Consider the following 16673-nt stretch of genomic DNA (forward strand, 5'->3'; position numbering starts at 1 on the left):
TAAATTTGCTGGTGTGAAAGCAAAATGGTACAGGCACTTTGGATAACAGGTGGGCAGTTTCTGATAAAGTTAAAACATACTACTATACAACCAAAAAACTCCACCTGTTGGTACCCAAGGTAAATAAAAATACACATGAATGTTCTTGGCAGCTTTAGTCCAAATAGTCAAAAACCAGAAAGAACCCAATACCCAACAATCGGTGAATAGAGAAATAAAATGTAGTATATCCATACAATGGAATACCAAACTACTGATATATGCCACAATATGCCTAAGTCTCAAAATTAAGTGATTTATTTACTGTGATTTGACTAAAAAAGTATTTTTTTCATATATTCTCATATATATGAATATGGATAAAAATCTTTCAAAGGGTAGTGACAGACTATGGAGAGTGGTTATTACTGGGGAATGGACTTGGAAGTTGAGAGAGTGGTCTGGGAGGTACAGGTGAGAAAGATTCACTTTTAACACTGTACGGTGGATAAAATTCTAACGTGGACCCCGAGACGGATGGCCCCTTCTAATTTTTTCGATCAAACACTAATCTACATGATGTTATGAAGGGATTTTGTAGGTGTAATTAAGGTCACAAAATCAGTTAACCTGAGAAAGGGAGATTACCCTGGGTGGGGCTGACCTAATCAGGTGAGCCCTTAAAAAGGACCAGGAGCTTCCAGGTGAAAGAGATTTGAAACCTTAAGGGGATTTGATAGTTGGGTTCTCCCCTCTTGTATGGATGACAGAGAGCAATTTGTTAGGGGCAACAGAAAACTAGTATACTATATTCTCTTTTCCACCCTTTGAATCTCTTTTAGTCACATTTGTTGAGAGAGAAGAAACACTACGCTTCCTAGTCATGAAAGTGTTCAAGAAGATTAGAGTAATACTTGCTAGAGTTTTTACGTGATAAACACATACTTATCAGATAAAAGTTGAATTAAATGACCTATAGAATTCCTTCCTGTTCTAAAGTTGTAAGATTTTAGGGTCATGTTAACAGACCACATTCCAAAAAAATGTGGTGGTGGTCACCACAATTTAGTGAAGAGGGGCCAGAGAAAATGACGATTAAGCAATGACCACTCAGTGGATTAGTCACTAAAGTATTACTAGTGACTGTGACAGTAGTTTCAGCAGAGCAAGGTGTTAGAAAGCAGATAAAGAGTAATTCCAAAGGTCTGCCAGGTGATAAAGATGGGGCAGACTACTATTACCAAAGAGAGAAAAAAGATTAAAAGAACAGTAGTTTGGCAGTCAAATTACAATTTATCAAAACTGTGGGGCCTTTGGGGCTCCTGGGTGGCTCAGTGGGTTAAGCCTCTGCCTTCGGCTCAGGTCATGATCTCAGGGTCCTGGGATCAAGTCCTGCATTGGGCTCTCTGCTCAGCGGGGAGTCTGCTTCCCACTCATCTCTGCCTGCCTCTCTGCCTACTTGTGATCTCTCTGTCAAATAAATAAATAAAATCTTAAAAAAACACACACACACAAAACTGGGGGGCCTTTAGCATGTGTGAAGGAAGAGGAAAAACAAGAAGAGGCTTAATGGGCACAGAACTAAGAAAATAATTTAATCTTACTGAATTATCCAAGCTAGTATTTGTGATTTTCATTTTTTTTAAAAAGATTTTATTTATTTATTTGACAGAGAGAGCGAGACAGCACAAGCAGGGGGAACAGCAGAGGAAGAGAAGCAGGCTCTCCGGTGAGCAGGGAGCCCAATGCGGGGGATCACAACCAGAGCCAAAGGCAGATGCTTAACCTGTTTTTGCAATTTTCTGTTTAAAGAATCATCAACTCACCTTTCACCAAGTTAAATTTACCTCTCTTTTTAAATATAAATTTTAATATGAATTACCTAAACACACCCCTCCTATGCAGGCACACTTAGAAGAACCTTTAAGGGCTGATCTGGCACTCAGGCAAGCCATCTGACAGGGCCATCCAGTGAATTCCTACGTTCTGTTATTAAAGGAGTTCTCTCCAAACACCAAGTTCTGCAAGTACGCCCCATTAAAGCAGTGCTAGTCTTCCTACTGAATGTGGTGGAAGCAGCCAGAGTTTTAATTTGCTTCATGTCCCTTAGGAAAGAGACACTGAAAACACTCAACAATTATTTAAACTGATTTTTAATTTCAATCAACATAGAAGTTAATTTATATTCAAGGTACAAACAAAAGTCTGTCAGGTCTCTGAGTAGTTATTTTGAAAACCTAGAGGCGTGCAAAGTACAATATGGATCTATTTAAAAGATATACTCACTTTCTGTTCATCATCAGATACTTGTGAGGACAGACAGGTTGTTTTTGTTGGCATGTGAGACTGAAAGAGCTGAAAAAGAAAAAAAATTAAAACAGATATTAGTTCAAAAAACCTTGTATCTAAATAATATGTCTATGTTAAGAAGAAATTATAATATTATCATTATCATCAAGTTTTGACTTGCAATCTATACGACTGACTCATACTTAAAACCATGATTTTCTTACTGCATAAATACATGCAAAAGTAAAGAATATATAATAGTCAACATATACATCAACATACTTACCCAAACATGCAAAAATACCGTAAAAGAGTAAACTCCCATTTATAACCAGGAAGACAAAGAACATTACTTTTATTTAAAAGACTTAACAGTGGGGAGCCTGTGTGGCTCAGTTGGTTAAGCCTCTGCCTTCAGCTCAGGTCATGATCCCAGAGTCCTGGGATCAAGTCCCACATCAGGCTCTCTGCTCAGCAGGGAGCCAGCTTCCCCCCCACCCCATCCCCGTCTGTCTCTCTGCCTACTTGTGATCTCTCTGTCAAATAAATAAATAAAATCTTAAAAAAAAAAAAAGACTTAATAGTGGAACCAGAAAATACCCTAGATAGCCAAAGAAATGTTGGGGTGGCAGAGGGGGTAGGATACTGAAGCTGGAGTCATCACAGTTCCAGATTTCAAGCTGTATTACAAAGCTATGATCATCAAGACAGTATGGTTCTGGCATAAAAACAGACACACGGATCAGTGGAACAGAATAGAGAACCCAGAAATGGACCCTCAACTCTGTGGTGAACTAATCTTCGACAAGGCAGTAAAGAATATCCAAACGGTCTTGGGAAAACTGGACCATGACACACAAAAGAATGAAACTAGACCACTTTCTTACAACATACACAAAAATAAACTCAAAGTGAATAAGAACCCAATTGTGAGACACAAATCCATCAAAATTCTAGAAGAGGGGGGAGACAAGATGGCGGGGAAGTAGGAGGAGGTGCCATTTCAACCTGTACCCTAATGTGAGCTTATTACCTACCAAAGAAGTCTGATCACCCATGAAATCAGCCTGAGATTAGAATTATATACTTCTGGATCTCTATGGGGGCAAAAGACACCAGTGGACAGGTAAAGCGCAGTGGGAACATCGGACTGACATCGGAAGATAAACAAAAGGGGGAGGGAGCCACCAGAAGCCACCCATTGGAAAGTAATACACCAATACGAGAATGCTCTGTGATTGGGGACCAGCATTAACTTCGAATATGGTTAAAAGCACTCAAAAAGAGCCAAGGATCGTTGGGGGAAAATTGTGGGAATTGGGACAGTTAGGGACAGGGGCTTAAGTCCCCCAGACCCAGGAAAGTCACTGCTGGCACTGAGCCAAAGAGAGTGTGGCAAAGAAGCCAGGTCTTCGTCCCTGAGCCACCATCATGCCTGAGAGCACCTGGGTGGCAGCACCCGCGAGGGTGAGAGAGCCTCAACAGCGGGCAGAAACACAGCCCTTTGCACTCTCCACTCACAAGCCACGCAACCAGAGTCTGAGTTGGGCCCCACACCCTCCCCTGAGAGGTGTGTGTAGATGCCAGCCTGCACAACCACAGCCTTTTTGCACTCCCCATGTGCGTGCCCTGCGACCAGAGTCTGAGTTGTGCCCCACAACCTCCCCTGAGAGAGGTGCGCGCGGGTGCCAGCCCGCGCTCTCTCCAACTCGGAGAGTCTGAGCACTCCCAGCCCAGGCCGGCGGGAAAATCTCAGTGTGCTCTCTCTGCTTGGGACTTCTCTGGCGGTCTGGCCCTGCCCAGACAGCCGCAGTTAGTATTTCTCATGGTTTTAGGTACAAGCGGGAGTTCCTGTGACCCCAGAGACCGTGACTGGGAACGTGCTCTGCTAATGGCAGAGGGGGAATTTATGTGCTCTGGAACACCCAGAGGGGAACAGACTGAGGCTTCTCTCAAGGGAAGTCTGGGTGCAGTTTGTTTCCTCTAAACCTCCAAAAACCATCAAGAGCTGCCAAGGGGAGAGAAAACAAATGAACAAACCAACAAAAAAACCTCCAGAGAACAAAAGCCTGAAAAAGTGGTTTCCTCAGAGCCCACCCCCTTGATGGGGGCAGGAGGACATAACTCCAGCAAGATTCCCTGAAAAACCATGCAGCAGGCCCCTCCCCCAAAAAGCCAACCAAAAAAAAAAAAAGACAAGAGGACAACCACCACTAACCTATTTACCATCACAGTGAGATGTCCACTATATCAAATTCCATAATAACCTTTTCACCTGAACTTTTTGATACATACACTTGTGTTTTTCTTTTACTTTTCTATTTTTTAATTTAATTTTATTTGTTTATTCATTTTTTTTTAATATTCCTATAGACTTAAGCTTTAAGCTAATCCCCTTTCCCCAATCAATGCTACCCTTATAGGTAAACCAGTTTCTAATCACCCTTTATCTTAGGAAGTTGAGTCCTTTAACAAAGATATCAAAATACATCCAGGAAGAATCAAAATAACCTTCCTCAACCACACTGAGAATTTATAATCACTCTCCCATCTTTTCTTCTGCCAGTGTTTCTGTGTATTTACTTTTATCCTGGTAGTATATAAATCTTACACTTGGGGTACTTTTTGATGAGCTTTTTTTGTTGTTTTTATTTATTTTGTTTTCTCTTGTCATCTACTTTTGTCAGTCTTTTTCTTTGTCTGTTTTTGTTTCTATATTTCATAAATCTTACCTTGGGGCCCATTTGGGCTGGGCATTCTCTTTTATTTTATCTTTCTTTTTTTCTTTTTTCTTTCTTTTGGGTGGGGACTCTTGATTGCTCAGAAGCGTTCCAGGGTGCACCTTGCCTGCACCACGGTCGATACAATCAGCTACACATCCGTTCAGCCATCTCTCACCAAAATGACTAGAATGAAGAATGCCCAACAGAAGAAAAGTACAGAGACTGGGCCTTCTGTAACAGAGCTATTAGATATGGAGATATAGACATAGACAGTATGTCATAAAGGGAATTCAGGCTAACAATTATCCAGGCAATAGCTAGGTTGGAGAAAGCCTTTGATGACAAAATGGAATTGATTAGAGCAGAACTGAAAGCCACCAAGGATGATGTTCACAATGTTCTCAATGAGTTCCAATCTAATCTAAATTCTCTAAAAGCCAGGGTAACTAAGTCAGAAGATAGAATTAGTGATCTGGAGGACAAACATATAGAGGAAAAGGATCAGGAGGAAGCCTGGAATAAACAACTTAGAAGCCATGAAAACAGAATTAGGGAAATAAATGACGCCATGAAACGTTCCAACGTCAGAATTATTGGAATCCCTGAGGGGGAGGAGAAAGAAAAAAGACTAGAAGATATAGTTGAACAAATTCTCCACGAAAATTTTCCCAATCTTGCGAATGGAACCAGCATTCATGTACTAAAGGTAGAAAGGTCTGTCCCCAAGACCACAGAATCTAGAAAGACCTCAAGACACTTGATAGTGAAAATGATGAATCATAATTGTAAATAGGAGCTCTTGAAAGCAACGAGGTACTTTCCTCCTTAGGTACGGAGGAAAGCCCATCAATATAACATCAGACCTGTCCACAGGAACCTGGCAAGCCAGAAAGGACTGGCAAGACGTATTCAGAGCACTAAATGAGAAGAACATGCAGCCAAGAACACTTTATCCAGCAAGAATGACATTCAAAATGGATGGAGAGATAAAGAGTTTCCAAGACCAGAAAGGTTTAAAGGAGTATGTGACCACCAAGCTGACACTGCAGGAAATATTAAGGGAGGTTCTATAAAAGAGGAAAAATCCTCAGAATATTATTGAACAGAAATATATGGAGACAATCTATAGAAACAAAGACTTCACAGATAACACGATGTCAATAAAAATGTATCTCTCAATAATCACTCTCAACGTGAATGGCCTAAATGCGCTCATAAAATGACACAGGGTTGCAGATGGCATAAAACGACAGGACCCATCCATATATTGTCTATAAGAGACCCATTTCGAACCTAAGGATACACCCAGACTGAAAGTGAAGGGATGGAGAAGCCTCTTTCATGCCAATGGGCCTCGAAAGAAGGTTGGGGTAGCGATTCTCATATCAGACAAATTAGATTTTAAACTAAAGACTGTAGTCAGAGATACAGAAGGACACTACATCATTCTTAAAGGGACTATCCACCAAGAAGATCTAACAATTGTAAATATTTATGCCCCCAATATGGGAGCAGCCAATTACATAAGAAAACTGTTAATCAAGATAAAGAGTCATATTGATATGAATACAGTAAAATAGTAGGAGATCCTACATGCCACTCTCAGTAATAGATCATCAAGCAGAAAATCAATAAAGAAACATGAGCGTTGAATGACACATTGGACCAGATGGACCTCATAGATATGTACAGAACATTCCACCCTAAAACAACAGGATACTCATTCTTTTCAAGTGCACATGGAACCTTCTCCAGAACAACCACCTACTGGGTCACAAATCAGGGCTCAACTGATACCAAAAGACTTAAGATTATTCCCTGCATATTCTCAGATTGCAATGCTTTGAAACTGGAGCTCAATTACAAGGAAAAGTTTGGAAGGAACTCAAACACCTGGAACCTAAATACAACCTTACTTAGGAATGCTGGGATCAACCAGGAGATCAAAGGAGAACTTAAACAATTCATGGAAACCAATGAGAATGAAGACACTTCGGTCCAAAACCTATGGGATGCAGCAAAGGCAGTCCTAAGGGGGAAATACATAGCCATCCAAGCCTCCCTCAAAAAAATGGCAACATCCAGAATACACCAGCTGTCTCTACACCTTAAGAACTGGAGAATCAACAAAAAATTAAGCCAACTCCACACACAAGCAGGGAAATAATCAAGATTAGAGCAGAGATCAATGAGATAGAAACTAGAGATACAGTAGAACGCATCAATGAAACTAGACGCTGGTTTTATGAAAGAATCAATAAGATCGATGAACCACTGGCCAAACTAATCTAAAAGAAAAGAGAGAAGGCCCAAATTAATAAAATTATGAAAGAAAAGGGAGAGATCACAACTAACACCAAGGAAATAGAAACATTCATCAGGAGTTACTATCAACAGTTATATGCCAATAAGCTAAGCAACCTAGATGAAATGGATGCATTCCTGGAAAACTATAAACTTCCAAAACTGAACCAGGAAGAAAGTGACAACCTGAATATACTGATTCTAGTAACGAGATTGAAGTAGTGATCAAAATCCTCCCAAAAAACAAGAGCCCAGGACCTGAGAGATTCCTGGGAATTCTACCAAACTTTCAAAGAAGAAATAACACCTATTCTCCTGAAGCTGTTTCAAAAAAATTGAAGCAGAAGGAAAACTTCCAGACTCTTTTTATGAAGCCAGCATTACCCTGATCCTCAAACCAGGCAAAGACCACACCAAAAAGGAGAATTTCAGACCAATATCCCTAATGAATAGGGATGCTAAGATTCTCAACAAGATCCTAGCTAATAGGATCCAACAGCTCATTAAAAGATTATCCACCATGACCAGGTGGGATTCATCCCTGGGTTGCAAGGATGGCTCAACATTTGCAAATCAATCAATGTGATAGAACAAATCAGTAAGAGAAGAGAGAAGAACCACATGGTCCTCTCAATTGATGCAGAAACAGCATTTGACAAAATCCAGTATCTGATCCTAATTAAAATGCTTCAAAGTACAGGGATAGAGGGAACATTCCTGAACTTCATAAAATCTATGAAAAACCCACAGCAAATATCATCCTCAAGGGGCGCCTGGGTGGCTCAGTGGGTTAAGCCGCTGTCTTCGGCTCAGGTCATGATCTCAGGGTCCTGGGATCGAGTCCCACATCGGGCTCTCTGCTCAGCAGGGAGCCTGCTTCCCTCTCTTTCTCTGCCTGCCTCTCTACCTATGATCTCTGTCTGTCAAATAAATAAATAAAATCTTTAAAAAAATATATATATCATCCTCAATGGGATAAAGCTCACAGCCTTCCCGTTGAGATCAGGAACACGACAAGGATGCCCACTCACATCACTCTTGTTCGACATAGTATTAAAAGTCCTAGCAACAGCAATCAGACAACAAAGAGAAATAAAAGGTATTGAAAATGGCAATGAAGAAGTCAAAGTCTCTCTCTTCGCAGATGACATGATACTGTATATGGAAAACCCAAAAGACTCTACCCCCAAACTACTAGAACTCATACAGCAATTCAGTAATGTGGCAGGATACAAAGTCAATGTACAGAAATCAGTGGCTTTCTTATACACTAACAATGAAAATACAGAAAGGGAAATTAGAGAATTGATTCCATTTACCACAGCACCAAGAACCATAAGATACCTGGGAATAAACCTAACCAAAGAGGTAAAAGATCTGTATTCGAGGAACTACAGAACACTCATGAAAGAAATTGAAGAAGACACAAAAAGATGGAAGACCATTCCATGCTCTTGGATCAGAAGAATAAACATTGTTAAAATGTCTATACTGCCTAGAGCAATCTATACTTTTAATGCCATTCCGATCAAAATTCCACCGGTATTTTTCAAAGAGCTGGAGCAAATAATCCTAAAATTTGTATGGAACCAGAAGAGATCCCGAATTGCTAAGGAAATGTTGAAAAAGAAAAACAAAACTGGGGGCATCATGTTGCCTGATTTCAAGCTTTACTACAAAGCTGTGATCACCAAGACAGCATGGTACTGGCATAAAAACAGACACATAGACCAGTGGAACAGAGTAGAGAGCCCAGATATGGACCCTCAACTCTACAGTAAAATAATCTTCGACAAAGCAGGAACGAATATACCACGGAAAAAAGATAGTCTTTTCAATAAACAGTGCTGGGAAAATTGGACAGCTATATGTAGAAGAATGAAACTCGACCATTCTTTTACACCATATACAAAGATAAATTCAAAATGGATAAAAGATCTCAACGTGAGGCAAATAATCATGTCAAACAATGGGTAGAAGACATGAACAGACACTTCTCCAATGAAGACACACAAATGGCTAACAGACACATGAAAAAATGTTCATCATCACTAGCCATCAGGGAGATTCAAATTAAAACCACATTGAGATACCACCTTACATGAGTCAGAATGGCCAAAATTAGCAAGACAGGAAACAACGTGTGTTGGAGAGGATGTGGAGAAAGGGGAACCCTCTTACACTGTTGGTGGGAATGCAAGTTGGTGCAGCCACTTCGGAGAACTGTGTGAAGATTTCTCAAGAAATTAAAAATAGAGCTTCCCTATGACCCTGCTATTGCACTACTGGGTATTTATCCCAAAGATACAGACGTAGTGAAAAGAAGGGCCTTCTGTACCCCAGCGTTCATAGCAGCAATGGCCACGGTCGCCATACTGTGGAAAGAACCAAGATGCCCTTCAGCGGACAAATGGATAAGGAAGATGCGGTCCATATACACTATGGAATATTATGCCTCCATCAGAAAGGATGAATACCCAACTTTTGTAGCAACATGGACGGGAGTGGAAGAGATTATGCTGAGGGAAATAAGTCAAGCAGAGAGAGTCAATTATTAGATAGTTTCACTTATTTGTGGAACATAAGAAATAACACAGAGGACATGGGGAGACGGAGAGGAGAAGGGAGCTGAGGGAAACTGGAGGGGGAGATGAACCATGAGAGACTATGGACTCTGAAAAACAATCTGAGGGTTTTGAAGGGGCGCGGGTGGGAGGTTGGGGGAGCCTGGTGGTGGGTATTATGGAGGGCACATATTACATCGAGCACTGGGTGTGGTGCATAGACAATGAATTCTATTACACTGAAAAGAAATGTTTTTAAAAAATCCTATTAGAGAACACAGGCAGCCACCTCTTTGACCTTAGCCACAGCAACTTCTTAGACATGTCTTTCAAAGCAAGGGAAACAAAAGCAAAAATGAGCTATTGGGACTTCATTAAGATAAAAAGCTTTTTACACAGCAAAGGAAACTGTTGACAAAACTAAAAGGCAACCTATGGAAGGGGAGAAGATACTTGCATCTGTCTTATCAGATAAAGGGCTAGTATGCAAGATCCATAAACTTACCAAACTCAACACCCCCCAAAAAACAAAAAATCCAGTGAAGAAATGGACAGAAGATATGAACAGACATTTCTCCAAAGAAGACATACAAATGACCAACAGACACTTGAAAAAAACGGTCCACATCACTCAGCATCAGGAAAATATAAACCAAAACCACCTGACAGATGTGAAATACCATCTCACACCTGTCAGAATGGCTAAAATGAACAACTAAGAAAACCCCAGATATTGGCGAAGATGTGGAGAAAGGTGAACCCTCTTACACCACTGGTAGGAATGCAAACTGGTATAGCCATTCTGGAAAACAGTATGGAGGTTCCTCAAAATGCTACAAATAGAGCTATCCTAGGGGTGCCTGGGTGGCTCAGTGGGTTAAAGCCTCTGCCTTCCGCTCAGGTCATGATCCCAGGGTCCTGTGATCGAGCCCCACATCGGGCTCCCTGCTGAGCAGAGAGCCTGCTTCCCTTTCTCTCTCTGCCTGCCTCTCTGCCTACTTGTGATCTATCTGTCAAATAAATAAATAAAATCTTTAAAAAAAAATAGAGCTACCCTAAAACCTAGCAATTATACTTCTAGGTACTTTTCCAAAGGATACAAATATAGTGACAGATGAATGGATAAAGAATATATAAACATATCACATTTATATATATATATAATACATTTATATATATATATTTATATATGTGTGTGATGTGTTTAACACACACACACATATATGGACATGGACGGAAGCAGAGGGTATTATGCTAAGAGAAATAAGTCAATCAGAGAAAGGCAATCATCATATGATTTCCCTCATACGTGGAATTTAAGAAACAAAACAGAGGAGCATGAAGGAGGGAGGAAATAATAAAACAAGACATAATCAGAGAGAGAGACAAACCAGAAGAGACTCTTAACCATAGTTAACAAACTGAGGGTTGATGGAGGGGAAGATGGGGTAACTGGGTGATGGTCCTTAAGGAGGACACTTGATGAAATGAGCACTGGGTGTTATAGGCAACTGATGAATCACTAAATTCTACCTCTGAAATTAATAATAAACTATATGTTAAATTGAATTTAAATTAAAAACTTTTAAAACTGAAAGACTTTACAGGATTAAAAAGGGAAAAAAGCTATTTCACTAAAAAATATTCTAGAAGCCAAGAAGATACTCAAGATTGGTATATTCCACAGTAGCATGCCAGGGCAAATACAAATGTTAATGATCCAACTTCAGTATAGTTAGGAAAATAAGTATTTAAAAATCTGAACAAGTCCCTTGGTTATCCAATTAAAACAGAAGTAATTATCATTTATAGGATTCCTGTCATATGCCAATCACTATATAGCTCATTAAGTACATTAATTATTTAAGTACATTTCTTAGTTTCTGAGCTATACATATATTTTTTAAAATTTTATTTATTTATTTGACAGACAGAGATCACAAGTAGGCAGAGAGGCAGGCAGAGAGGGGGGGAAGCAGGCTTCTCGCTGAGCAGAGAGCCCAATGTGGGGCTCAATCCCAGGACCCTGGGATCATGACCCAAGCCAAAGGCCGAGGCCTTAACCCACTAAGCCACCCAGGTGCCCCTGAGCTATACATATTCTCATTCCCACAGCCTACATGAGAAAATTAGGATACTGAAAGGTTCCATAACATACCCCAAATCACAAAAGCCAGTTAGCCATAGACATAGGTCTGATCTGCCTGTGAAGCTGATGTTCCTTCCACTACTGTACCAATTTGTTTGGCTATAAACCAAACAAATGTTCACTATTTTCAACAGTGAGGAATGGGGGAAGAAAAGTACAAGAGAAGTGGGAATTTCAAAGCAATGCTGCCCCAATAATTGCTATTGTACTTTTGAGTGAAGCACAAGATACTAAGGAAATGTGGCATTTTTTAAAAAGTAGCATCACATGGATATAGTAAGAAAAATGTAAACAGTGCCAGTAAGGAAATAGTGCAAAATAAGTTCCTCTTCTATCCTTGATTTACTAGTACCTCAACAGACCTATGTATCTTTCCAGAGAAAGACCATGCATGTTATGAGCGTATGTGAATAAGCAGGTGTCTTAATTTAAAAAAACAAAAAAACAAAAAACGGCAGTGGCGTATTGCTCTGCATTGTGGTATTTCCCCTTAATCTCTCATGGAGACTGTTTCACTGTTAGGCAGATCTACTTCATTCCTTCAGTAGTATAGTATTTTGTTTTATATATGACAATATATGTGGATCTCTTTCTTTATTTAAGCAGTCCCTAGTCTTTAATTACAATAAACTATACTGTAATGAACAGCTTTGACCACATGTATGATGAAAGGGAGAATCTTACCACTGCAGCAAGAGAATAGTGGTTTTGGCACCTTAAAGTACCCCCCCCACACACACACATTGGGATTATGAATGCAATCTCACAGATACATAGGTGTGGATCATGACTGGATTTTACAGAATGCTAACAATCTCCCTCTGTACATTCTGGGTAATATAAGCTATTGAAGCAAGCCTTGTAACTTAATTACTACATATACAGTGTTTCCAAATCCTGAGTACTTAACTGAACACATTGTTTCAACATGAAATGACTCTTGTCCTCTTGTCAGTTGGAAGATGTCCTTATATAAAGCACACAAAAGTTCTGTGATGAATACTTAGGTACTGGCTGTATTTTCACAATTTAAAAAAGTGAAAAATACACAAGCACATCAAATTGGCCTATGGTTTTGTTTTTTAACTATGCATACTTCACCTTATTCCCTCCAGCCAGTTCCTCTGTCCCTAGTCATTGTGTGCCATATAGGCAGTAGCTCATGTCCCTCTCCTATGCCAGAACACAGAAGTAAGAGCAAAGAAGAGCAGTGGTAGTTATGGAGATGTGGAAAAAGAGATCATTAAAGGCCAAAGCAGTTTTCAGAGAAGACCATGATATTGCAATGAGTCAGGAAAAGTGGTATATATAGCAAGAAAGAAGGTGGCATTTAGGGTAGAAGAAAAAAAAAATCCCTGAGTACCAGGAGGAGGTAGAATTTAGTATCTGGAGAAAGAAAACAGCAAATATAAGAGTTTCGTGGAAGGAAAAAAAACTTCATTGGTTTCCTACTGTAGTTACGAATAAGGTTATAAATGAGGTTGAGAAACTGATTACGTACAACAGATAGGTATCTGACTGAGGAATTTTGAAGTGTCCATCTCAAGAGTCTGACTTGTTGGTAAAGGCAAAGAAGTGCCACAGAAAGTAACTGTTTGGGGGCCCTGTTTAGAGCCTTGCCTTAGACACACTCAGTGAGAGAGTAGAACAGTCCATGGCCCGTGCTACTTCCTGATGTCAAAAAATTATGGTAAGAAAGCTTCACAGTTTTAACATAATGACTAGCATATTTTTGTTAAATACTTGCTGAGCTAGCACTTTGGTTGATAAGTAAAATATGCTTAAAAAATGGGATAGGTTTTGTACTAGTTCATCATTAAATTTTGACTAATAAAACCTCAGTTATATTTGTCATTTATGTAAGTTCATTTCAAATCTGCTTTTGATTGTTCATTTCCTGTGTTTCTGAATACTTGCCAAAAAAAGTCCACTTAATATCTCTGTAGATAAATGTTTTGATCAGGAAGTATGAATGAGTCACATAGAAGTATTAAAAATAGTTGTTTTTAATATTCCCACTGTCACTACCTGACTAGTCATATTTCCAAAACAAGTTTTAGAATAAAGTTTTTAACAAATTAACAAGACATTACTGGAGGTAAAATAACACGGGGACAAGAGCTGACCAAGTCCCTCTAGTGGCAAACGCTAAGCTAAAAAAAATTAGAAGATTTCCAGTCTGCAATACCAATGATCACTTACTATGTGTAAATCACTGTGCTGGGTACTGGGGTCTCAGGAGGAATAAGACAGAGTCCTTGATCTTAAGAACTCACCTCAGAGAAACACAAAGCCATTGATCAATCTCATTCCAAGGAAGACTACAAAATCACCTCCTATACTTGGTTACTCAGTTTGCTTTTCTATAGTTTTTACTTTATTTTAAATACATATACAGATCATACACAAGCACATAAAAAATTTAGATCTACACACTATCTACATGGAAAAAAAAAACAACAACATACAGTACCTTTAACTCCTGGCAAAGTCTAACACACTTTTTAAAAGTTGTAATATATAATGAATCATTAAAAAAAGGGCCATAATATTTTGGGGCAGCTGGGGAAGAGATGGGTGCTCTACTTTCTTCAAAATTTCAGTTTGGGGAGTATGGGCAAAACAACAGAGGTGGGTCTTATTCTGGGGTCCTGCGGGAGACATAAAATAGATGACCTTTTTCCTATCAGCCAATTACAGGGAAACATTTGGTGATTCTTTCACAATAGGACCTCAGATAACAAGTTTCCTTACTTGTAAACATTTTGAATCTGCCCCTCTCTCTAGGTATAACAATGAACCTTACAGGAACAGAAATGTGACTTGGCTTTATCACAGCTTCATTTTAACTTTATTGTCCCATTTTTTTTTCTTTATAAAATTAATCCAAGAAATAGAACCAAAGTTTTCAAATTGTTCCTGGTGTTTCCTGGAGTTCTTCAGGAGAAAACGGGGGCGGGGGGAGTGTGGAGTAAAGAGAGAATGAAAAGCAGAGAGTGGTCAAAATAATTACCTGAGCTATTTTATGGGTTTAAGATGACAAAGTTCTTTGACTTAAAATAATATTTTGCAAGATTCCACGAACTCATTATTTAAAATCTTTTATTAACTCTTCAGGTTAAGGGAATCTTAAATTTAAGAGCGCCAATCTAAACTTTTCCTAAAAACAAGTAATAATGACATTACCTGATTCTAGAAGTAGATGCTAATTACAACTCAGGGGGAAAAGAAAGAATTCAGAGAAACCAGTAAGACTGGAGAGCATAAGGCAAAGCGTACAGCAGCCCGTGTGTGCATATCCCACCTGGATTTCCCCAGGACAGTCTCCGTTTAGGGCAGGTTGGGGTAGTCAAATTTCCATCAAAATATCACCTCAGTGTTACCATCATCTCCAACAAATATAAAATTAGAGGATAACTACAAAGTCTAAAATTCAGCTCAGAAGATCAAGACATGGAAATTCTTGAAATTCATGTAATAACGAGTTAGGGGTATCAAGCTTAACAAAACGTACAGTAATTAGAAGGCCACTTAAAATAATAAATACAATTTATTTTGAAATTACTTCTCTCCCTTTAATTAGAAATGGGAGTATTTTATGTTTACTATATGAAAAATACCATTCCTTATGTGTCATTTTTTAATAACACTGCACTGAACATCCCTCTTGTGGTACACTACTTAGATTTCCCTTCTAGCAAGAACCTGCCCTTTGAGTACAAGAATGCAGCTGGCTGACAGCCTCAGCTACGGATGGAGCCTTCAGGATCTGCCTAGTACTCCTCTGGGAGACCAATCCTCCCTGGAAGCCCCTAGCCCAGGACTGAGCACAGTGAGGGTGTCAGGACCTGGCCCCTCTTGCTAGATGGGCAGCCCGTAACAGTCAAGAGAGCTTTCCACTGCTTTGGCCAGACTCTGCCAGACCTGCATGGTGTCTGAGGCTCTCTCCACCAGGTTCTAGCTTCCAGCTTCTTTCCTTTCACAGCTGGCTGTCTGCAACTGCATCAGAGACTGAAGGCTCTTCCTTTCCAGTCCTGTTTCCTCCTTTTCTGTTCTCCACTCCCTACCTCCTATCCCCAATCTACCTCTAACACTCCTAAATTGAGCATCTGCTTCTTGGAGGAGCCAAAGGGCAATAGCTGTATAAGCATCAATCACTTTGTGCATTTGATAATTTCCTCATGATAAATTCCTAGAATATAATTATTGGTCAAGGTACGAACATATTGCCAAAGTGCCCCTCAAAAAGGCTATACCTGGGGCACCTGGGTAGCTCAGTGGGTTAGAGCCTCTGCCTTCAAACTCAGGTCATGATCCCAGAGTCCTGCATGGGCTCTGCTCAGCAGGGAGTCTTATTCCCACTCTCTCTCTGCCTGCCTCTCTGCATACTCATGATCTCTGTCAAATAAATAAATAAAATCTTAAAAAAAAAAACCTACTCACATTTCTAAAAGTCGTATGTTCAAAAATATAAACAAAAACAAAAATCAAAATTGGTATGTTCATTTCATTATGTAGTCAACAATACAGGGTATTAACACTTTTTAAGTGTTTGTCAATTTGATAGGCAAACACTGACATCTTAATTTGATGTCCAGTATTCTCAACACTTTTTCAGCATATTTTCATAAATCATCAGTTCATGTTTTTTGCCATTTGCCCATC

General features: G+C 39.6%; 1 protein-coding gene across 2 annotated transcripts in view; it reads right to left on the reverse strand.

Moving 5' to 3' along the window:
- The window catches only part of SEPTIN10 (septin 10), a 67081-nt gene that overhangs the window by 33695 nt on the left and 16713 nt on the right, over nt 1-16673 (reverse strand). For both annotated transcript variants that reach the window (XM_047745220.1, XM_047745219.1), the window contains exon 2: nt 2266-2334. In XM_047745220.1, coding sequence (XP_047601176.1) covers nt 2266-2334 — 69 coding nt within the window. The remainder of the gene's footprint in view (nt 1-2265; nt 2335-16673) is intronic.

The sequence above is a fragment of the Lutra lutra genome, chromosome 9, assembly GCF_902655055.1.
Source record: "Lutra lutra chromosome 9, mLutLut1.2, whole genome shotgun sequence".
NCBI lineage: Eukaryota > Metazoa > Chordata > Mammalia > Carnivora > Mustelidae > Lutra > Lutra lutra.